Source organism: Saccostrea echinata, unplaced genomic scaffold (genome assembly GCF_033153115.1).
Source record: "Saccostrea echinata isolate AGI-Se365-2 ecotype Australia unplaced genomic scaffold, CSIRO_AGI_Sech_v1 ptg000006l, whole genome shotgun sequence".
Taxonomy (NCBI): Eukaryota; Metazoa; Mollusca; class Bivalvia; order Ostreida; family Ostreidae; genus Saccostrea; species Saccostrea echinata.
Window position 1 is genome coordinate 15,588,253 of NW_026889755.1, and position 22,257 is coordinate 15,610,509.

The 22,257-nt window shown below is 34.0% G+C and overlaps 1 protein-coding gene across 1 annotated transcript in view; it reads left to right on the forward strand.

The window, feature by feature from the left end:
• The window catches only part of LOC133180440 (fibrillin-1-like), a 52,198-nt gene extending 29,941 nt beyond the window's left edge, over positions 1 to 22,257 (forward strand). The window contains exons 49-94 of the mRNA XM_061314967.1: positions 658 to 771; positions 1,046 to 1,159; positions 1,715 to 1,831; positions 2,096 to 2,215; positions 2,440 to 2,550; positions 2,695 to 2,814; positions 2,956 to 3,075; positions 3,177 to 3,290; positions 3,421 to 3,534; positions 3,681 to 3,794; positions 3,881 to 3,994; positions 4,220 to 4,336; positions 4,505 to 4,618; positions 4,976 to 5,089; positions 5,314 to 5,427; positions 5,599 to 5,712; positions 6,235 to 6,354; positions 6,503 to 6,730; positions 6,820 to 6,933; positions 7,055 to 7,168; positions 7,302 to 7,415; positions 7,632 to 7,748; positions 8,223 to 8,456; positions 8,716 to 8,832; positions 9,026 to 9,142; positions 9,266 to 9,379; positions 9,580 to 9,693; positions 9,842 to 9,958; positions 10,191 to 10,307; positions 10,596 to 10,709; positions 11,093 to 11,208; positions 11,314 to 11,384; positions 11,715 to 11,994; positions 12,397 to 12,467; positions 12,675 to 12,957; positions 13,140 to 13,210; positions 13,339 to 13,523; positions 13,876 to 13,988; positions 14,145 to 14,212; positions 15,602 to 15,837; positions 16,081 to 16,193; positions 16,374 to 16,444; positions 16,658 to 16,917; positions 18,957 to 19,100; positions 21,701 to 21,754; positions 21,998 to 22,257. Of these exons, the coding sequence (XP_061170951.1) occupies positions 658 to 771; positions 1,046 to 1,159; positions 1,715 to 1,831; positions 2,096 to 2,215; positions 2,440 to 2,550; positions 2,695 to 2,814; positions 2,956 to 3,075; positions 3,177 to 3,290; positions 3,421 to 3,534; positions 3,681 to 3,794; positions 3,881 to 3,994; positions 4,220 to 4,336; positions 4,505 to 4,618; positions 4,976 to 5,089; positions 5,314 to 5,427; positions 5,599 to 5,712; positions 6,235 to 6,354; positions 6,503 to 6,730; positions 6,820 to 6,933; positions 7,055 to 7,168; positions 7,302 to 7,415; positions 7,632 to 7,748; positions 8,223 to 8,456; positions 8,716 to 8,832; positions 9,026 to 9,142; positions 9,266 to 9,379; positions 9,580 to 9,693; positions 9,842 to 9,958; positions 10,191 to 10,307; positions 10,596 to 10,709; positions 11,093 to 11,208; positions 11,314 to 11,384; positions 11,715 to 11,994; positions 12,397 to 12,467; positions 12,675 to 12,957; positions 13,140 to 13,210; positions 13,339 to 13,523; positions 13,876 to 13,988; positions 14,145 to 14,212; positions 15,602 to 15,837; positions 16,081 to 16,193; positions 16,374 to 16,444; positions 16,658 to 16,917; positions 18,957 to 19,100; positions 21,701 to 21,754; positions 21,998 to 22,257 (6,092 nt within the window). The remainder of the gene's footprint in view (positions 1 to 657; positions 772 to 1,045; positions 1,160 to 1,714; positions 1,832 to 2,095; positions 2,216 to 2,439; positions 2,551 to 2,694; positions 2,815 to 2,955; positions 3,076 to 3,176; positions 3,291 to 3,420; positions 3,535 to 3,680; positions 3,795 to 3,880; positions 3,995 to 4,219; positions 4,337 to 4,504; positions 4,619 to 4,975; positions 5,090 to 5,313; positions 5,428 to 5,598; positions 5,713 to 6,234; positions 6,355 to 6,502; positions 6,731 to 6,819; positions 6,934 to 7,054; positions 7,169 to 7,301; positions 7,416 to 7,631; positions 7,749 to 8,222; positions 8,457 to 8,715; positions 8,833 to 9,025; positions 9,143 to 9,265; positions 9,380 to 9,579; positions 9,694 to 9,841; positions 9,959 to 10,190; positions 10,308 to 10,595; positions 10,710 to 11,092; positions 11,209 to 11,313; positions 11,385 to 11,714; positions 11,995 to 12,396; positions 12,468 to 12,674; positions 12,958 to 13,139; positions 13,211 to 13,338; positions 13,524 to 13,875; positions 13,989 to 14,144; positions 14,213 to 15,601; positions 15,838 to 16,080; positions 16,194 to 16,373; positions 16,445 to 16,657; positions 16,918 to 18,956; positions 19,101 to 21,700; positions 21,755 to 21,997) is intronic.

Below are 22,257 nucleotides of genomic sequence, written 5' to 3' on the forward strand. Positions count from 1 at the left end.
AGTTTTCTTGTTAACATATTAATTCTGTGTCACCGAAGGATTTCTTAACTGGAAGACTAATTTTCTGTAATGTAGATTTAACAGGAGTCTGTATCAGTAATTCCTTTGCCAGAGGCATTCACTCTTACAGAAAAACTGTAATTGTCACAGATTTTAGTTTCCATGTACATGTTTACGCTTGAAATTTTTTTTCTATGTTTGAATGCATTAGCAATGAGAAGGATGCACATAAAGACATCAAAGATACTGAAATACTGTACACTTATACTTACATTGTTATCTAAGTATGATATATGTTAATAAGACAGATGTTAACAATAAAAAGCAATTTATATTTAGAAGTTGTGACATGTACATAGCAATATCGAACAAGGGTACTGCCAACATAAAATTACTGACAAAAAGCTCAAATTACTGACAAACAAAATTTACAACATTTACAATACTGAAAACTGCAGAAAGGGGAAAACATCTATGTGTATCTAATCAATTCAGCAGTTTTACAAATACTAACCCACTTTTAAGAGCAGACGTTGAATTTCATTTCCATATTAATTAAACTCTGTTTTTTTAATCAGTCTCCACTAAATCATAGGTGTTTTTATTCTCGTACATTATTTTGATAAATACATGTAATGAAAATGGAATATTTTGTAGATATAAATGAATGTTTGAACAATCCTTGTATGCATGGAGCCAACTGCATCAACACACCTGGTGGCTATACCTGTAATTGTAAAGAAGGATGGACGGGACTCAACTGTGCTAATGGTATCGGCTTTTTTATGATTCTGATTCAGTGGCTTAAAAATACATTGAACCTCCAGCGAGACATTTTTCATTTCTTTATCATATTACATGTATATTCTAATTCTAGCTAGTCAAAGTTCAGAAGAAAAAATTTGAGTCCTCCTAGTAAAATTTGCCACAAATAAACTTTCCAGTAAAGTGCTAAAAAGAACAATATGATATTGAAAAAATTGACAATTTTTTCGTGGGTAAAAGAAGCAGAAATTAAAGACTCTTCTCTCTCGTTTTTTGACAGATACTGATGAATGCTTGAATTTCCCATGTTTACATGGGTCAACCTGTAACAATACTCTAGGTGGATTTGAGTGTATCTGTGCCAAAGGCTGGGAAGGACCATTCTGTTCAGTTGGTAAGGAATATAATTACCAGAGGATAAGGATATAATTGTAAATGTTCAGAAAAATACTGTAAACATACATTTTTCAGCGTAATCATAATTCCACGGGATTACAATATCTGTTCAATCCATGGTTAAAAAATTGCGCAGATTTCTTGTATTGCCATTAAATGTTGTATGTGCACTTAAAGTACTTTGTGACAAATTTTTGTGGTAGATTTGTGGCCCCTACATAGCATTTATTAATCCCAGCAGAAAAAAGTACCTCTACAGAAGTCTATCAACTGTATATAGAAATGTACTTCACAGACATTAATAAATGTAGCACACAACTTTTATAAAAGATTGAATAAAAATGAAATCGCAAGTTCTCCTGACCCCCAAAGTATAGAACATTAACTAATCTCTTTAAATATTTTATATTTTGTGTAGTTGTCTCCCCTTTTCTGAAGGAAGACTTTTTTTTCAATCAATTTTCATATTCCATTTACAGTATATGATTATGATTAGGATCTTCCATTTTCAGTGGAAGACCATTCTATTATTTGATATTGGTATATATTTCAGATATCCATTACTGCCTGGATGCTCAGTTCTGCCATGGACATGGACATTGCATCAGTATGCCAGGATACGACATCTGTGATTGTGAGCCAGGCTGGATGGGACCACATTGTGAATTAAGTAAGAATTTGTAGATCTATTTTATAAAAGGATTCACATGTTAAAGATTCAATACCATAATTATTTTCTCTCTCTCTCTCTCTGAAGAATGTTCTGAATATGAGAAAGCACAATACATGTAGTTTTGTTCATGTAAGATAGTCAAGATTTTAGATATTAAAAAGATATCATTGGTACAACTGATTTGAGTATAGATACAAATTTTTTTGCAGGATTGATGTATAAATGTTTTGCTAAATTGAAACTTTTCTTTACATTTTACAGATAAGAATGAGTGTATAGAGATGGTGGATGTCTGTAAGAATGGAGCCACCTGTACAGATTTAATGGGTAGCTATAACTGTACCTGTCTACCAGGATTCAAGGGAGAGCACTGTGACATTGGTAAGGGCTTGTCTGTGTACAACTATTAAAAACTTCAACAAAAAAAAAAATTAAAAGGAAAAAAATCTGTATTTCTGTCAAAGTGTGATATTCTTGTGTTCAAAGGATATGTTTACATGTTTTTATGTTTTTTTCTTAGCTATGTTATTTTTTATTCACATATTGGGAGAGTTTGATAGTGCATAAATGTCTATATTAAATGATTTTATTATCTTGTATTTCAGAGCAGTCCTGTTTACACACTCCATGTCTGAATGATGGACAGTGTATCTCAAGGAATGGAATCTATTTCTGTAAATGTACAGATCTCTGGACAGGAGAATATTGTGACACTCGTAAGTTATAGCTCTCGTTCTGTGATGATTCAGGTCTGATGTATTGTTTTAAATGTAAATTATTTTCTTTAAAAAGCAAAACTGCATTTATCATTAATCTCAATTTTGGGTTATGTAATTTCTTCAAACTGATGTTATTTATAGCTGTGAATATTTGCACGGAGAATCCTGACATTTGCCACAATGGGGGCACCTGTAATTACCTTCGTGGTGCCTATGAATGTATCTGTCCCCCAGGCTTCACTGGCAAACACTGCACAGAAAGTAAGTTTAAGATTTGTAAAATCATTGTAAAAGATTTTCAGAGTCAATATTTTAGTTTAGGCTTGATTCCTTACAAATTTGATGTACATGTACATAGGGATATAGATTAAACTTTTTAGTAAATTATTCCTTTTTTTCCAGATGTCAATGAGTGTAAAGCTGATGTGTACCCCTGCTTTAATGGAGGAACCTGCTTTGATCTGTATGGAAGTTATGAATGTTTCTGTGCAAAGGGATGGAGTGGGCCACAATGTAACAATGGTAACATAGTTTTCTTTTCTTTTTCATAAACACAAAAATTCTATTTCGCTTTAAAATTAGAACCAATATGTAATTATTTTCTCTGCTTTTTTTTTTCCAAGACACCAATGAATGTGACAGCAATCCCTGTTTAAATAATGGCAAGTGTATCAACACAGAAGGAGGATACCTTTGTGAGTGTACACCAGGATGGATGGGAAATCAATGTCAGAGGAGTAAGTGGGAATATATTACTATAACAGAAAGACAAAACCTGTCACCTGATCCAGTGTTTTTGTAAACAGACCATTGTCCGGGCAAAATCTGTAATATATTGATGTTAATTTTCTTTCTTTTTAATGACAGACAAAAATGAATGCCTTAACTTCCCTTGTCTGCATGGTGGAACTTGTAGAGACACAATAGGTTCATTCAGATGCAAGTGCAAAATGGGCTGGACCGGAGATATTTGTCAAGATGGTAGGAAGGCAGATATGCTCTTGTTTGACATTTTCAAATTAAATGCATCTTATGCTTTAGGACTAGACCATGGTTGTAGAAAGTCTAATGTGATGTTCCAGTGTGAAGTTTGTGATTTTAACTGTGGTGTAATTGTATGATTTCAGATGTTAACGAATGTCTTAACAACCCATGCATTCACGGTGGCATTTGTAAGAACACCAATGGCTCCTATATATGTGAATGCCCAGAACAGTACACAGGCAAAAACTGTGAATTAGGCAAGTATTTGAGAAGGTACTCAAATTTGATGAATATTTAAGAAATGAATAATGTTTTTTAGTATTTTTCTCTAATGTTATTGTAGACCTAGATGAGTGCCGAATGATTCGATGTCAGAATAACGCGACATGTCAAAACTTGGATGGATCATATCGCTGTGTGTGCAGGGATGGATTTGAAGGAAAATACTGCGAAAAAGGTAACCTGTAGAAATGCAGAGGAGCTTTTTCTGTGTTGCTGATAATGATATCCCCAGATTGTTAAATGAGAAAGTCAGTCTTAAGATGCTTCTTCTCATGTTTTATTTGATAGTTGTTCATGCATCAGTTTTATAGAATTATCTTTTATCTACTTGATTCAGTGAGAAAGTCTTTTAATTTGATTTGATATAAGACTGATTCAACTTTCATTTTGATTTCTGCAGATATCAATGAATGTCTGACCCTCAGCCCCTGCTTACATGGAGGTACCTGTGTCAATTTGATGGGTGGATACAGATGTGAATGTCCGGAGGGCTGGATCGGAAAGGATTGCAACAGAGGTGAGAGATAACAGGAAATCACTGCTGTGTTTTGTTTGATACCAGTTGCAGTATACTGGTCAAAACTTTTTAAGAGATCTGGAATACTTTGTTATGTATTATATCATATTCCTGGTACACATTGATTTGAATTTATATCACATCTGATATTTTGACTTTATTTTGTAGACAAAGACGAGTGCATGTACTTCCCCTGTAAACACGGTGGTACCTGTATGAATAATGATGGGTCATTCCAGTGTATATGTCCTCCTGGATTCACCGGACCAACTTGTGAGCTAGGTCAGTGTCTGTGATTGAGTAAAATCCAATTTATAGTCAACACACGCATAAATGCAAAGACTACTGAAAAAGTGGAAATTAGTTTGGCAATTCTTAAGCAAGAGAATTTCAATGCACATTAAAAAATTTGCTTATTTTAGATTTGACAAATTTAAAAATGCTGATAAGTTGGAAAAATGTTTTTTTTATTGATGGCTAGATGCCTTCTTTGTTTGGAGATGTAGACCATATTCAAGTTGATAGAATTTTACACAAACCAAATTAGTCTACTGTAGTTAAAATTATCTTCTCTTTTTACCATTATTTTTAGAATCTGAGTGTCAGGGATTAAAGAATGTTGACTTCTCTTTTTGACAGATCGAAATGAATGTGAAAAAAATCCATGTCAGAACAACGGAACATGTAGGAATACCCACGGCTCATTTTACTGTGAGTGTAGTTATGGGTGGCAGGGACCCTTGTGCTCTGAAGGTTAGTAATGGTGATTTAATCATGATATTTATTCCAGAAATGAAATACTTTGATGGGGATAAATATTGTAAATTTGTGATCTAAGTGATTTCACGTGGACTAAATTTTGTTGTTTTAACATTTAATTTCATTATTTGATATAAATGGAATGTAATTCCCAATGAATATTTTTGTTTTTACAGTATTGAGGCATTTGATCCTATTTGTTTTGTCTTTTTTGGTAGATGTTAATGAGTGTAACCTGAATCCGTGTTTATATGGTGGGACCTGTATCAATACACCTGGTTCCTATGTCTGTCAGTGTAAACCAGGACGCACAGGAAAAGACTGTAGAAATGGTAAGGGGTTTTCAAGATCTTTTTCTGTTAATACCTGTATATTAAAGTAAAAGCTGAAATGATCTTGTTTTCCTTTAATCTTTTAAAACCAACAGAAAATTTTCTTTTTCTTTGTGGCTAAGATAAAAAAAAACAAGTTTTGTAAATGATGTTATAATCTTTAATTTTCAGACACCAATGAATGTGAGAGAAACCCATGCCAGAATGGAGGAACTTGTATAAATACAGATGGTTCATACACTTGCAGATGCACACAGTACTGGCAAGGAGAAAACTGTCAAATAGGTATGCTCAGTCTTTCTTTTTGTTAATCTGTCAGTAGTATTCAAAATGCATTTACTCCTGTATTTTTGGTCCAATTCCTATAAATTTGGTATCCTACAAGACTTTACCAAGATAATGTCAAAACACTATTCCTCCTACAGTTTTGGTCCAATTTCCAATTTCACCAAGACACATAATTCTGTACATCAATTTTATACCCCCTGCTTGAAAATTAGGGGGGGGGGATATAGTGATGAGGGTGTCTGTCCATCTGTTTCACTTTGGAGGATAGCCATCTCTTAACTGCAACTCCTCTTACACCACTGAATGCAATTGAATGAAATTATCTTATAATGGCATTGTGGATCTATTTTACGTTTCACATTTTACGAGTCTAATTAGCATTATAGCCAGTAGATATCTTGTTTAAACCTGTATTTTGTCTCTATTTGCTTCTATTATTGGTAGATTTTATTCCAAACAATTACTCTTTTGGAAAATAACTTTCAAGTAAAAATTTTGAGTTTCGCTGCTTTTTTTCAGATGTAAATGAGTGCCTCCTAGCTTACAGTGTCTGTGAACATGGTGGACAGTGTATCAATCTGGCTGGAAACTACACCTGTAATTGTCCAGCAGGGTGGACGGGGCATGGCTGTCGTATAGGTCAGTAGTGTGGATGTTGTAATTCGTTTCTTTACTATTTATTAATATGGAGATTTATAAAATATGATATATATCACTATAGAAAGATTTTACAATAATATTGAATAACTGTTTTTAATTAATCATTGTAAACTTTATTTATTGGCAGATATAAATGAGTGTTTGATGAACCCATGTATGAACAATGCGACCTGTGTTAACACTGACGGTTCCTTTATCTGTCGATGTCCCCCGGGCTGGATGGGACCCACCTGTAGTGAGGATGTAAATGAATGTCCTATGTTCCTCTGTAAAAATGGGGCCTCCTGTCAGAATACCCTGGGAAGTTTTGTGTGTCAGTGTCTTCTGGGCTGGGAGGGACCACTCTGTGATATTGGTCAGTATAAGGAGTTAATTTTTTTCTTTTATTTTATTCTGAGACTTTTTGACTTAAAGATTTACTGAAATTTTACTCTAATTGTACAGATATCAATGAGTGTCTAAGAAATCCTTGTCTCCATGGTGGCCGATGTATCAACAGCCCCGGTTCCTTTTCCTGTCAGTGTAGTGAAGGGTGGATGGGAGCTCTCTGTGATGAAGGTAGGAATATCATTATCAATCAAGATATGAAATTGTATATTTTCTACTAAGAATAGAAAAAGCTATGATTTTTGTATTTAAGTGAATTAACAGTTGTATCAATTATGTTTGTTTCTTGTAGATGTAAATGAATGCTTGCAGTTCCCTTGTCGAAATGGAGGAACTTGTAAAAACCTTGATGGGTCTTTTGAGTGCATCTGTCCTCAGGGTTATTCTGGAAAACTGTGTACAGGAGGTAAAGCTGTAGATTAATCACCCTCTCCCTCTCTGTTTTCTTTCCTTCTCTCCCTCTCCCCCTCTATCTCTCTCTTTAAAGTAGATTGAATTTATAAAGAAATGTTTATTATTGATTTTGTTTCTTTCTCTAGATGTGAATGAATGCCTGTCTAATCCCTGTAAGAATGGAGCTAGGTGTATAGACACCCCAGGATCCTTCCAATGTATCTGTCCACCTCACTGGGAAGGTCCCCTCTGTGACAAAGGTGCATAAATCTACATAATTCTACATAAATCTGCATAATTTTATAGAAAACTTCTAGGACAATATAAGAATTTGTCAAAAGAGTAGAGAATTTAAGCAGATGATTGTATTACTCACCTATTAATGATATGGACAAAGATTCATGAGAAATTTGGACAGAGCTTTGTGTGCATGCAGTGAATATTATAGGCTTATCTTTTACATTTGATATTTACAGACAAGAATGAATGCCTGAATCCCAATGCTTGTCTTAATGGAGGAACTTGTATCAACATCAATGGGGGATATCAGTGTAAATGTCCCCCTGGCTTCACAGGAGAATACTGCACTATGGGTAAGGTTTAATGAAATTTCTTGAATTGTGAGAATTGTTTTTTCTGTAACAGGTGGTTGAATAAATGAACAAGTCTTTTGGAGTTCATGTCTTTATTCAGACACCATCAGGGCCTAAAATTTTCAAGTGAACAAAATAAATAGCCCTGAAATAAAACAAAATAACACTTATATCATATTACATCAGTCATATCAATACATCATTTATACATAGCACTCATTAAATATTATATCCATAGATTTAATATATTGTAATAGAGATGTATGTACATTTATTCTCAATTAGGGGAGATAACTCTTATAGTCAATATGCAAGCATAAACATCTGTGGTGGATGCGTTGACGAAAATGGTGAAATTTTTTTCCCCAATGTTATTATTATGAAAATTTTAATTGTAAACTTCAAATATTTATTCGTACCCTCATAAAACTACCTGATTTATGCCTTCATAAGATATATATGTCATATTTTCAGATATCAATGAGTGTATTGAGTTTGTGGGAATTTGTCAGAACGGAGGATTCTGTATTAACACACTCGGCGGTTACACATGTAGATGTACAGAACATTGGGAGGGGGTGAACTGTACCATTGATATTGACGAGTGTAAAATGCAGGTGTGCCAAAATGGTGCTACCTGTATCAACACACCTGGAGGTTTTAGATGTGAATGTCCACCAGGTTGGAGAGGGGATATGTGTGAACAAGGTAATGTTGTCGAGACTTGAAAATTTCAAACAATTTTAGTGTGTGTTAATGAAAAAGCCTTCGTTAAGAATGACAAAAAACAACTATTAACTCAAACTACTAAGTGTGTACATTAAATAAATTTATTCTTTTATACTTCAAAATACGTCTGGAAAAATGTCCAAGTATCTCTCCAGTGTTTTAAGTAAGGAATTGGGGTACCTGGGAAAATGGATCAAAGTATATATTGGTTAAGTGGCATTGTTTTTTCCTAATTCAGATAAGAACGAGTGCCTGAATGCCACCCTGTGTCAGAATAATGCTCTCTGTATCAACACACAAGGGTCTTTCACATGCCAGTGTCAGGTTGGATGGGAGGGGAAATATTGTCACATTGGTAAGTCAAACAAAGATACTGAAATAAAGTTGGTGTTTGGTCATGAAAAAAGAAGAAAACTCCTGAATTTTGGCCAGTAGTTCAATATAACAGTTATACTTTTAAAATGTGAACAGTGTGTCCTAGATAAAAGAAAAGATGTATGCCAGTTCTTTGTTTGACAGACACTGCTCATATTTTTTTTTTCTTTCAGATATAAATGAATGTTTGATTGATAATCCCTGTCTCAATGATGCAATTTGTGAGAACACACCAGGATCCTACATCTGTAAATGTAAACCAGGATTTGAAGGCAACCTATGTCAATACAGTAAGTAACAGCCATATGGAATTGAGCTTTAAGCTTAGGTGAGTGAAAGATTTTGCTGAATCTTTTCAACGTAATTTGAAATATGAATAAATCTGAGTCTGGAGAATTTTCCTCTTTTTACAGACCATGATGAGTGTAAAAGTAACCCCTGTAAGTTTGGAGGGACCTGTATTGACACTGTGGGCTCATACATCTGTCAGTGCCCCCCAGGGAGATCAGGCAGAAACTGTGATAATGGTAAGTCTGTTTGTTATAAGGTGTAGATCAAAACTCTCAAGCATATGTAGTCTCAGCACCAAAAATCTTAATTTTGGCTCTACACATTTATTAAGTGTTTACTGAAGAAACTTGGATTCATTTTAATTTAGCTACGTATGTCTAGGTTAAGATTTTACAGTCAGTTCAGGAATCAAACGTTTTGTCTTTTTCCTTTGTAGATACAGACGAGTGTCTAAACAACCCATGTCTGAATGGAGGGACCTGCGAGAACCTTGTAGGAAGCTTTAAGTGCACATGTCCTCCAGGATTTACAGGAGAGAGATGTGAAAGCAGTAAGTGCAATGTCCTTTTGACTTGACTTTATTGGGGTTTGCTGGGATAATGCCCTTAAAATTTCAATATCTGAATTATTGTTAAGAAAAGCAGTGCTGACCCATTTGAACATTCTGTTTCTGATTTCATTTAAAATTGTATTTTCAGACATCAATGAGTGTGTTTTATACAGACCTTGTAAGAATGGGGCCACATGTTATGATAGTTTTGGATCATATTCATGCAGTTGTGCACCGGGATGGACAGGAAAGAATTGTGATACAGGTAAGTACATGTAGATATTTCAGTCCAGTAATTCATGCAAGTCAGGTTTTACTTCATTGATACATGCAAGTCAGTTTTCAGTAAGAAATCAAGGTAAACAAATTTCAATTCAATATCATGGAAACTTTAAGAGTTATTTGAAGTATTTTTCGAGATAAACAGTTATGATTCCTCATCTGGAGCCTAAATTGACCGTTTTGACAGATGTAAAAATAACTTTTGTTAACTTTAGAGATCAATGAGTGTCTTGTTATCCGCCCGTGTCAGAATGGCGCAGAGTGTGTCAACACGCCAGGGTCGTACAAGTGTATCTGTCCCCCAGGATGGACAGGGACAAATTGTGAAATTGGTGAGTCTTAGTCAATATACAGATTCTAAAGTAAATAAACAATTGCAGGAAGATAAGGTTTACTGTTAAGCCTGGATTAAGTGAAAATTCCTAATATCAAATATAGATTTAAAACCAAATAATATTTTCATCAGATGAATTATATATATTCATGTTATAGCCGTTAATTTTGACTCATCCTGGAGTTAATTGTAAGGCTGTAAGCATATTATAATGTAAATGTGTCTTTAAACTATACAGTTAATAGATTAGTTACAATGTATTTCATTTATGTTGTTTTTCATTTAGACATCAATGAATGTTATGACAGACCTTGTAAAAATGGGGCTCAGTGTATCAACAATCAGGGCTCTTTTACATGCATCTGTCCCCCAGATTTCACTGGTCCTCTTTGTGAAACAGGTAGGTGTAAATGATGTGCAGGCACAGCATGAAGGAATTTAAGATGGAAAAAATCCATTTCTTGCATTTGCTGTATGTAGGATTTTAAAACACAGCATGAAGACTTTTAAGATTGCAAGAAATCCATTTCTTGCATTTGCTATATGTATATGTAAGGATTTTGAGGCTTGATATTTTCAGATTGTAAATTTTGATTTGAAAAAATGCAGTAATTAATTTTGACAGACCAGTAACTGATGTCACTGGAAACCCCCCCCCCCCCCCCCCCCCCCCAGAATTTAGTGACTCCCTTTTATTACAAGACTTTTACTGTGTAGAAACCTTAGTGCAAATATATGTCCTTTTTTGGGGAGAATGAAAATTGTATCTTTTTTTCCCTTCAGCCATCATAACAGGATTTAAATTCCGATCCATTGCCAGGAATTTAACCTTTACCCCAGGTTTACTTGACAACAGAACATATGAATTCAGAGCCCATGCAGATCTGTTCTGTGCAGATGTAAGTTTTGACTTGCAAAAAAAAAAGTAAAAATATTGAATTCTTGTGTTTTTATTTTAATTTTTTACTGGATTAGGATTGTTCAAAATGCATTTTTTTTTCCAGATTGATAGAATTATAAGAAAATATCCCAATGCATTTGCTGACTACAAGGAATGCCGAGTTGTGGCCTATGGGTAATACATTCAGTATTGCTGTAAAGAGTGTTAGTTTAGTCAAAGAAATGAAAAATGAGACATTAGTAATATAATTATATAGTAAAAAAAAAAGAGACATTAATAATATAATTATATAGTAAAAAAAAAATGAGACATTAATAATATAATTATATAGTATAATATATATAAATGTAGCTTTATTTGATATATATATATATACATGTATTACATTCCTACATTCAGAGCACTTTGATTAGTCATCAACAAGTATAATATCTGATCATAATATTTAGAAAAAAGTATTTAAGATGCACCAGAAATTGAGCAAAAAATTTTAATTTCTTGCAGTAACAACCCCACCTCTTTAAACTGGGAACTAATCTTTACTGGTGACCAGCCCTCACTAAGTGAGAAACAGATCTTGGACATTATCTACAAAGACTTGCCTCATTACTACTACAAGGACTCGGAGGGGGTGGTCATTGGAGACATCTTTGTTCACATCAATGATTACGCCACGACCAAACTGCCCATGGACTTACAGATCTTAAACCTGACCTGGTCAGATGAGCTGAGGAACCCCAACTCCTTCATGTTCAAAGAATACTCAGCTGACCTTTGTAAAGATGTAAGGATATACTGTTTTTCTTCTTTTTTTATCTGTGTATAAAAATTGAATTTATAAGTATTGGGATACAGATACATGTACTTGTTGGTCACATGATCAAGTTCCATCTTGCCCAAAGGGCTTTATGGAAGATTTGAATGCAAATCATATCAATTTGTGTGGTTCATTTTGTGACTTGCAGCATCTTGCAATGTACATGTAAATGTAGTCCAGTTTTTTGACAACTTGCTCAAATATTGAGTGGTTCATGTAAATTCTAAAGTTTAAATTGAAAAGGAGAATGAATTCAATTTTGAAATTTTACAATGCTATTGGTTAGAAGTAGAGAAAGAATTGCAAAAAAAATTCTCAATAAAATAACAAAGAAACAGTAATAATGATGTTTTCTTATTCGATTTACAGTTGGAAAGATTAGTTGGCACCTTTGGTGTTGACCTGCCTAAGTTAGTGGGATGTGAAGTTAAACAGTATGGGTAAGCCAACAGTTCAAACTAATATATACTTGTATTTTGCATTGCATATTTCTTTAAAGAATATTCTTCAGAATTACATGTACTTAATAATTATTGAAAATTTGTTAAGTGCATGTAATATATATTCAGTAGTTCTTGCTTTTTTTTTTTTAACCTTGAATACACTGAAGTGTTGAAATGACTAAGAAGGATTCCTTTGTTTTTTAGAAATAATCCAACCAGAGTGTACTTTGACCTGACCTTTGAGGGAACCCATTTCACTCCTGAGCTACAACAGAAGTTCTTCCAGCTGATGAAGGAGCAACCCCTACAGAGATACAAGAATTTCCTGGGTTACCTGCTGGGACAGTTCCTGATATTCTCCGAGTATTACACTGACTACACCACGGTCCCGCTGACATTCCGCGTCCTCAATTTGACATACACCACGGATCTGATGGACAAAAACTCAGCCAGATACAAACAGCATGCAATGCTGTTCTGTCAAGATGTGAGTAAATTACACTGAGTATGAATTTATCTCATAATGTGTTTCTCATAAGTTTAACAAGGTTTTTGAAAGATTATAAAGTTTTTCATGAATTTATCTGGTGATGTTATTCTCATTGGTTTTATAATAAAGTTGTTTTTGAAGATGTGTTATAGATTTAAATTTTATTTCTTTCCCAACAGATTGACAAATTGATGAGATCACACAAAAGAATTTTCCCAACATATGAAGGCTGTGAAGTTGTTCAGTTTGGGTAAGACAGTGAAATCTCACATACAGTATTCAGCATTGATATAAAGAGAATAAAATTGCTTCAAGTTTAGAAAAGAATCTACCGGGTAGCTAATAAAATGGCTTTGAGTATACTGCTTTTTCTTTCAGTAACAATCCAACAACCATATCAGTTGACCTTCAGTTTGGTGGCCTAGTAAATATCGGCGAATACAAAGATCTAGTTTCAGGCATTATATTTGAGGATGCTCCAAGATATAGGTACCTGAACAATCTAGGACATCTCGTGGGCGATCTGTTGGTGTTCTATGACAGCTGGGAGTACATCTTGCATGGTCAGTATTTCTGGAAATTTTTCTAGCGATTAGAATTTCCTAATGATCTTTTTCTGTGCATTGATTTGATATGACTGATATGATTTAAATGTTATACAGATTTTTTTTCAATTGTTTAAAAAATATCCCATGCAAAATGATATGGCACAAGTAATCTGAACTAATATTGAAATTACATGAACAGTAGCAGTGTGCTTTATTGTTATAGATCATTAGAAAATTGTTTATCATATTTAGTCTTTATATAATATTTATATTCCTGTACTTTGAAGAAGAAAGTATAAAAATTGATTGCACTGGAACATTAAAAAGTACATGCTTAGCAGCTTAAAAGTTGAATTACTTCTTTCAGATGCTTGGCTATCCAACATGACCTACTTCATCCATGAGTTTTCCTACAACCCTCAATATGCAGATGCTAATTCAGCCCTCTATAAGGACTTTGAGAATTTGTTCTGTGGTGATGTAAGTACTTGCATGTTTTAAATTCTAAATGATCACAATAGTTCTGCTATCCAGGTAAAATCTGTTGAACTGCTGGTGGATATAGGTTCAAGCAATTGAAATATACCCCCGGTACATATATGTACAAAGTTCATAATATTTTGAAATATTTTTCAGATTGACAATTTCTTCAAAAATAGCCAACTCTCTGATAGATTCTACAGATGTTTCTTCACAAAAATAGGGTGAGCTTAAATGTTTGTTAATTAGTAGGTGATTTATTTTGGGTCAGATATATGGATGCTAAATGCAGTAAAATAGTAAAAATACTATATACTGTAAAATGAGAAAATTTGGCGCATACATATTTTAGTGCAAATGCAAGTGGAAATGAATTGGCGCAAATAAATTTTAGCGCTTGTCGTCGAAATATATAAATGTAATATTTTTTCTTTGATCCATGCCCGTATTTGATTTTGCAGTCACTCAAGCACACAAACGCAATAGCATTGATTTCTAACTCACGTACACAGGTAAACAATCGTTCATTTTTCCGTAGTGATGCAAGCACATGGACGTGGCATAATGTTGATTTAAAACTTTTTATGCCCCTGGATCGAAAAATCCTGGGGGTATATTGTTTTTGTTCTGTCTTTCTGTTTGTCTTTCTGTTGTCAACTTTAACCTAGCCCATAACTATTGCGCTGTCAAGGGTAAGGCTTTAATATTTGACATGAGTGTTCATTATGACAAGACCTTTCCATTGGTACAGAAATTTTTGATCATGTGACCTCAACTGTGACCTTTGACCTACATTTGAAAAACTTTAACGTTGGCCATAACTATTGCACTGTAGTCTACGTCCCACTCCAGAATTGTGTTACCATCGGGGGCATAGTGTTTCACAAACACATCTTGTTTAATAAAAGAAAACATGACTAGTTTCTTATTAAAACCATGCATGCATCGAAGGAACTGGTAAACATAATTAGATATTGCCTGCAAGGTCGATCGCCCATGCTTGATCGCATTTTTCACCTCAAGGCAATAGATGATAGACATGGCAAGAAGCCCAACTTTGAAGGTGCTAATGATAAGTACCGGGTAACAACTAACAATAGTTTAACTGATTAATTCATAATTTGGCAGAACTTTCTCGATCAATCCTACAGTTAACCTGTGTGAGTGTGTATACAAAAAATACAGCTTCCTTACGACATTACGTAATCGCGCGTTCCGGTTTACATGTACTTGAGTGATTGATTTGTACATGAAAAAAGTTTAATTTTAGAAATCTGTTAACGCACAATAAATTTTAGCGCTCAGGAGCCCTTGCGCCAAAGGTGCTAAAATTAGTAGTGCGCCATATTTTCTGGTTTTACAGTAACAGATTGCATTTGACATTCGATTTTATTGAAGCTGGCTTATTAGTGCTCAATCAAAATTGCATAATTATTGCAACCAAATCCTATTCATTATAACCATTTATTTGGAATCACATTAATTTTTTTCTGTTTTAAATGTAAGAATTTAATGGAACTTTTTAAGGAACAGATTAAGAAAAGAAAAAGGAAATCTCAGAATTTTCCCACTAAAATCCATGCAATTTTTACCCTGCCTAATTTCTGTAACAGAGACACACCTGTGCACACCTTGACCTTTAATGTGATATTTAACGGCACTGAGGAGATTCCAAAGGAAGTTATCCAGGACATCATCAGCAAACGAGCTGACCACTTCAATGTTGAGAATAAGGACATGATGTTCATTGGTCAGCAACTGGTCTACCTGGGAGGAGAAATGGAGAACTTCCCCATCAATATCTCCAACTATCTGATACAGGACTACGTCCTGACCACTGAAAGTCCAGGTAGATTTGTCTATATCCTGCATGCTGATAAAAATAAATGTGTTCAGAATTCTTTGAAACAAAAGAAACTTTGCAACAAAAAAATGTTGTTTAATTTCCACTCATCTGTCTTTGAGTCATTAATAATGTCAACTATTTGAATTTGTGTAATTATTAACTATTCTATGTTAATGGATCTATGTACATGTATTAAGTTTCTATGCTAAGACACAGTAGTTTATCAAAGACCCTTTACTTTATCAGTGAATACAATCATCAATGCCTCCTTTGTGTTGTTGAACTTGACCTGGACTCCGGATTTAGCCAACCCCCAGTCAGCAGCCTTTAAAGCTATTGCTGATCCATTCTGTCAATATGTGAGTACTATTATTATTATCTGTGTACTTTAACCCTAGTTCCATGTTTTCAGTGTAAGTATAGCTTTTGCTACTATAACATTATTTATTTTTACATTTGGATAAAATTCTCTTGATACTAATATTTTTATTACAAATTATTGTGTTTATTGAATAAATGCATTATTTTTTACATTTTAGTTGACCAACTTGTATGTTGGAAGAGACAGATTCAGGGACATTTATGAAAAATGTGAAGTGGCTTCTATCACGTAAGCTGCAATTCTAACTTCTTTATCATGTATAATACTGTTTATGAAGGATTTTAATAAAATAAAATGAATGAGTACATGTATGAGCAAAAAAAAAATAGCTTACAATGTTAAGTTTAGTCTACCAGTTCTCCTTTACTTCATTGAAATGTGTAAGTTTGTACAGAGTTATTCAATACATCATCAACAAATATTTTTATATTGAAATTACAGGACAGATGGGGCAAGAGAGAAAATCAATTTTGTGCTACAGTTCAAAGGTCAACAAGATCAGACTCTGCAGGAGTACATCTTTGGTATTCTGATAGAAATTGCACCACGTACCACGGTAAATGGTCAGATCTCCATTGTGGTGGGTCCTCTAGCGGTGTATGAACAGTCCCTAGCTATAGAGCAAGCCACGGTGGCAGTGGTCACTACAGCACTTCCTATTGGAAACATGAGAGCTGGCAAGACATCCATGAAACCAGAGAGTAAGTGGAAAACTGAACTTAATATGAATCCTTTATTTACTAAATAGAGCATACTTTTGTGATTAAAACACAAAATCAAGTTTTTATTAAAAAAAAAAATTACAGGAAATGTTTAGATTATTCATCTGCAGTATTTTTCACATTACAACTTTTGTAACTGTGTACTTTTAAAAGAGATGAGTTCATTTCAAATAAAAATTAAGCATATAGTGCAGTTCCTTTATGTAGAAAGGTAAAAATTAAGCATATAGTGCAGTTCCTTTATGTAGAAAGGTAAAAATTAAGCATATAGTGCAGTTCCTTTATGTAGAAAGGTATTATTAAAATAGTTTTGTAACTTTGATATCTAGTGATTGATTTAATGAAATGACTGAATATTTTTTTAAGAGATTGAAAACATGCATGCAAATTGTACATTTGTATCATACAAGTATTTATGAAATTTACCACAACTTGCACATAAATTATGACAATATTACTAATGACTATGTAGTCCAATCTGAACTTGGTGATAAGCTGCATAATTCAGTGTTATTTTGAATGCTATATCTATATTTATTGCATGGTCTTTGAGGTGTTTGCATACCAGTCCATATTTTCCCATACTTTACTCTTGCACACTCTGGGAGAAGGTCTGATTTAGAAGGTTTTTTTGTTTGTCTATCATGAAAGTGATTGGCTTGAAAATCATCTTACTTTTGTCTTGAATATTCCAATTCATGAAAACAAAGATTTTCCTTACTATTAGAGGACATAGTGCATGATCATGGATGATTACAGTATTTGTCTTGATTTGCTGAATGAAGAATAACCAAGGAGGTAGGATTAGAGTGAGTGGTGTAATTCTGTATAAATGGAATCTTGTTTTGGATAACAGAGCATGGAGGAAAGCAGTATTGAAGTTGGTTATCATCAGATTCTGTAATTCAAATTGCATATAAAACACATGAATGCAGCATTGGATAGGGTATGTTTGTTAGAGAGGGAAACCATCCAGGAAGTTAAACTGTTCCATTCTGGTTCCAGAATTTTGTGAAGGGGAGAAAACCCAGGGCGAAGTGTTCTATAAGACAGACAAATGCTACGAGTTTATTGTGTGTATGAGAGAAAACGCCCAAACAATCCGCTGTCCAAAAACTCCAGAGAGAATGAGATTTGATCTCCCAACGAAGAGCTGCATCAAAGATCCCACGTGTATATAGTATTGGACAATTATGTAAATATGAAGTTTACAAGTAAAGTGACATTGTATAACGTTTCAGAGGCTTTGATGACATTGTATGCAATTAAACTGAGATTGAAAATAAAAAGATTATGAAATATTGCCTTAAAAGTTTGTTCTCAAAAGAAGTTACAAGTGTTAGAAATTTTCATGGATTTACTATTGATTAATTTTTCTTCTCCATGCAAACTTAATTTGCTTGTATATAAATTCAAGAATTGGGGATATTTTTGGTATTAATGTAATGATGGAATCATATAGTATATGTTCAAGAGTTAACTTCAATAATATTATCACACTGACATTGAAAGCATGCACTTTGAAAAATGTCAGTGCAGGTCTTTGTGATCTTCTTAAAGAACAAAGTAATTTAGATACAATGTACATGAAGAACTCTAATTTAATTTTTATGTGATTTTAATCTATAAGCTCTAAAAAAAAATTGATGCTTATCATTTGATATCTCCTACTAATAATGCACACTATTCTCATTTTAACTACAAGTACTGGACATAGGTGACCACTCCTATAGCTTTATAAATGCTATATTTTTCTCACTACTGTGCACCAACTTCATGAGTTACAAGTATACATGTACCAGCTTAAAATGCCCATACCATAATTATCAGTGTACCAGCTTTCTAAACCTTGGCAATTTACAACTATACCTGCTTAGATGCCAGTTATTGTCAGTGTACTAGCTTTCTACATCATGGTAATGTACCAGCTTTTTCCCAGCATCACAGCAATAAGTACACAGGGTATCTGGTTTATATATTCCAGTCTTTTGACTGAATTTATTATTCCACCTTTACAGAAATGTGTGATGGTGTCACATCATACTATGAGAAATTTTATGGAGATCCTGGACATTGTGGTAAATTTTACGTGTGTCTGGGCAGCCAGGCTATGGAGTTACAGTGTACTAGTGGATACGCATTCAGTGTGGCTGATGGAGACTGTGTTGTTGATTCAAACTGCATATAGCCAAGAGAGGGGACTTCTAAAGACAGTGTTTAATGCCCGGTCCTATTTCATTTTTTTTTTTATGATAGAATATACTTTGTTTTTTATGATAGAATATACCTTGAATTAAAAGACAAGGTTATACTTTTGCTATAATAACATTGTACATTTGAGGAAAGATTTTACAAAAAGAAGTGCATATGTAATTTGTATATAATCATTAATTGATTATTTTCATCCCATTCATGAGTTTCACTTTGTCGTGAACTGTTGTGTTGAGGCACCTGAATTGTTTAAATCTTGCCAAGTCTTCATATTATTATATATATTTATGATTATTGTAAAAGAAATTGAAATGCAAAATAAAAAAATTATTATTTTAAGGAAAATTGTGCTTTGTCTCACATAAATATTTCAAGTGTAAATTTTATATAAAATGTTGTAAACACATGGCTTTGTCTAGTTACTAGTATTCTTTTTATTAAACTTCAAACCACATTACATAAAGTCACTGACAGTGAGAGTAACTTAAATATGTGTACAAAATATCAGACTGACCTTTAATACAACTGTCACAGTCACCTTATATCTTTCCTTTTTTTCGTGTAGCGAAGTTTTATAAAAACTCTTGAGATAAGTGTCTCAAAAACGTATCCCTTCTTTCTTTAAGTACTGTTAATTAGGAACTCTCTATCAGGACTCAGGTAGACAGTGCCTGTATACTGTGTAAAGAGGTCAGGAACTAAGATATTAGAGTTGCATACCACATCATACTGAAAAATTCTAAAAGATAAACCTCATTGGATTTGATGAGGAAGAATCACCAACTCATCTGTTTCTTGTATATTTCACCAAAAAAAATTTACGTGATAACTGATATCATTCCTGGATATGGTGGAGTTGACAGCATGGACTGATTGATACCCGTATGACCTCACTGTTCACTTAACTTGTGAGATATTTCCTTTATAAGTCTGATTCAAAACAGTCAGCATCTCTGTAATGTATTTCTAGAATCTACACTTTGACAAATTCTACTGGATTCTAGTCAGTCTATTCTGATGGCTTTAGAGAAAGATTAATTATACCCCCGCTCCGAAGGAGAGGGGGTGTACTGTTTTACCCTTGTGTGTCTGTCTGTGTGTGTGTGTATCTGTCTGTCTGTTCGTAACATAATTTTCGTCACAGTTTTCTCGGCAACTACTCATCGCAGATGCTTGAAATTTTAGCACACTCTTTGTTTAGGCATGCCATATGGTGGAATTCATTTTTGTACGAATCCGTGGTCAACTTCCTGTTTATCCGTGCATCTGTCCGTACCATACATAACAAATTTTTGTCACAGTTTTCTCAGCAACTACTCATAGCAGATGCTTGTAATTTTAAAGCAGTTTTTTTTTAGGCATGCCATTTGGTGGGATTCATTTTTGTACGAATCTGTGGTCAACTTCCTGTTTATCCGTGCCCCTGTCCGTACCATACATAACAAATTTTCGTCACAGTTTTCTCAGCAACTACTCATCGCAGATGCTTGAAAATTTAGCACACTATTTGTTTAGGCATGCCATATAGTGGGATCCATTTTTGTACGAATCTGTGGTCAACTTCCTGTTTATCCGTGTGTCTGTTTGTACAAATGCTCATCGCAGATGCTTGAAATTTTAACACACTTTTTGTTTTGGCATGCCTTATGGTGGGATTCATTTTTGTATGAATCCGATGTCAACTTCCTGTTAATCCGTGCTTAGAGTGTATCTTCACATCAGAGCGGGGGTATTACTAGTGAGCATTGGCTCACAGACTTCTTGTTTGAGGAGACAGAGGTCTGATGCAGCTTACTTTATATGAAATAAACATCATTATTATTCACTTGAACATTATTGATGTTAGTTAAGAGTTTATACAGTCAAACTTCATTATTTCCAACACAGAGGGACTGAAAAAAAAATTCAAGGTATCTAAGAATTCGAGGTATCAAGGGTAAAATACTTACTGAATAAGTGGTTGGGAAAGAATAAGATGTTGGACTTCCAAATCGGCTCGACATATCCATGATATTTGAGATAATCAAAGTTCGAGATAACAGTGTTAAACTGTATTTCTCTTATCTTTGTGTGCCATCTTGTATTTTTGACAGATAGTTAGTGGCTATTACATACATGAGTCCTCCCAAAATGCCTAAAGAGATATTTGATTGAAAGGAGTTTGATTCTGTAGCTTTAATAAACAGTAATCCAAAGTCAATCCAGAGTGGACTGCAGTAATTTTTGTTTCCTCTGCTGTCCCTTTTTGAATTTTCTCATTTCTTCATATTATTATTCTTCATATTATTCATATTGATACTGTGGGGATTTTTTTGTTTCTTCATTGACCCCCTCCCCCCCCCCCCCCCCCCCACTTTAAATTTCAAATGTCTATGTGGTTTTTTTTCTTCAGCTTAGTATAAAGAGGCAATAACAAATCACTTACAGTAGTGCAGGTCATTTCTCCAGCAGGGTTGTAGTTTATATTTCCTTTGGACCCTTTGTTCTCATGTTGTATCATCATTTGTTTTATACGAAATGTGGAGATTTATTTTAAATATATACATTTTAGGTACCAGTAATAGTGGGATAGAACTTTTCCTAGGAACATTTGTGGATTTTTCAGGTAATAAGAACTACTTGTCTTTTAAAGTTTTGGTGACTGTTTGAAATGTGAATAGTTGTGTATCTGCAGTTGTAGCGTGTAGAAGTGTTTTGTGGACATAGCTAAATATGTCGTGATTGCTTTACATGTACTTATAAGATTTATTGCAAGCTTGTTCTTTTGAAACTTCATTAATATATTAAATATTCAATTTTGTAGAATACTTAACGTATCTTTGTACTCAGTATTATTGTATGATTTCAGCATTCTTACCCACCAATCCAATCCAACAGACCACCACTCCTGTGGTCACCACCACTATCCCCCGCCCCACAGCACCGGCCTCTACAGACCCCTGTAAACCTAACAGACACAACGAATACCTCCCTGTCCCTGGGGATTGCCGGTCTTTCTATGTCTGCTCTTTTGGGACAACTTACAAATTTCAGTGTGCTGGGGACACAGTTTTCTTCTGGACAAAAAGAATTTGTGACAATAATGATGGTTCTGTTAACTGTTTATAA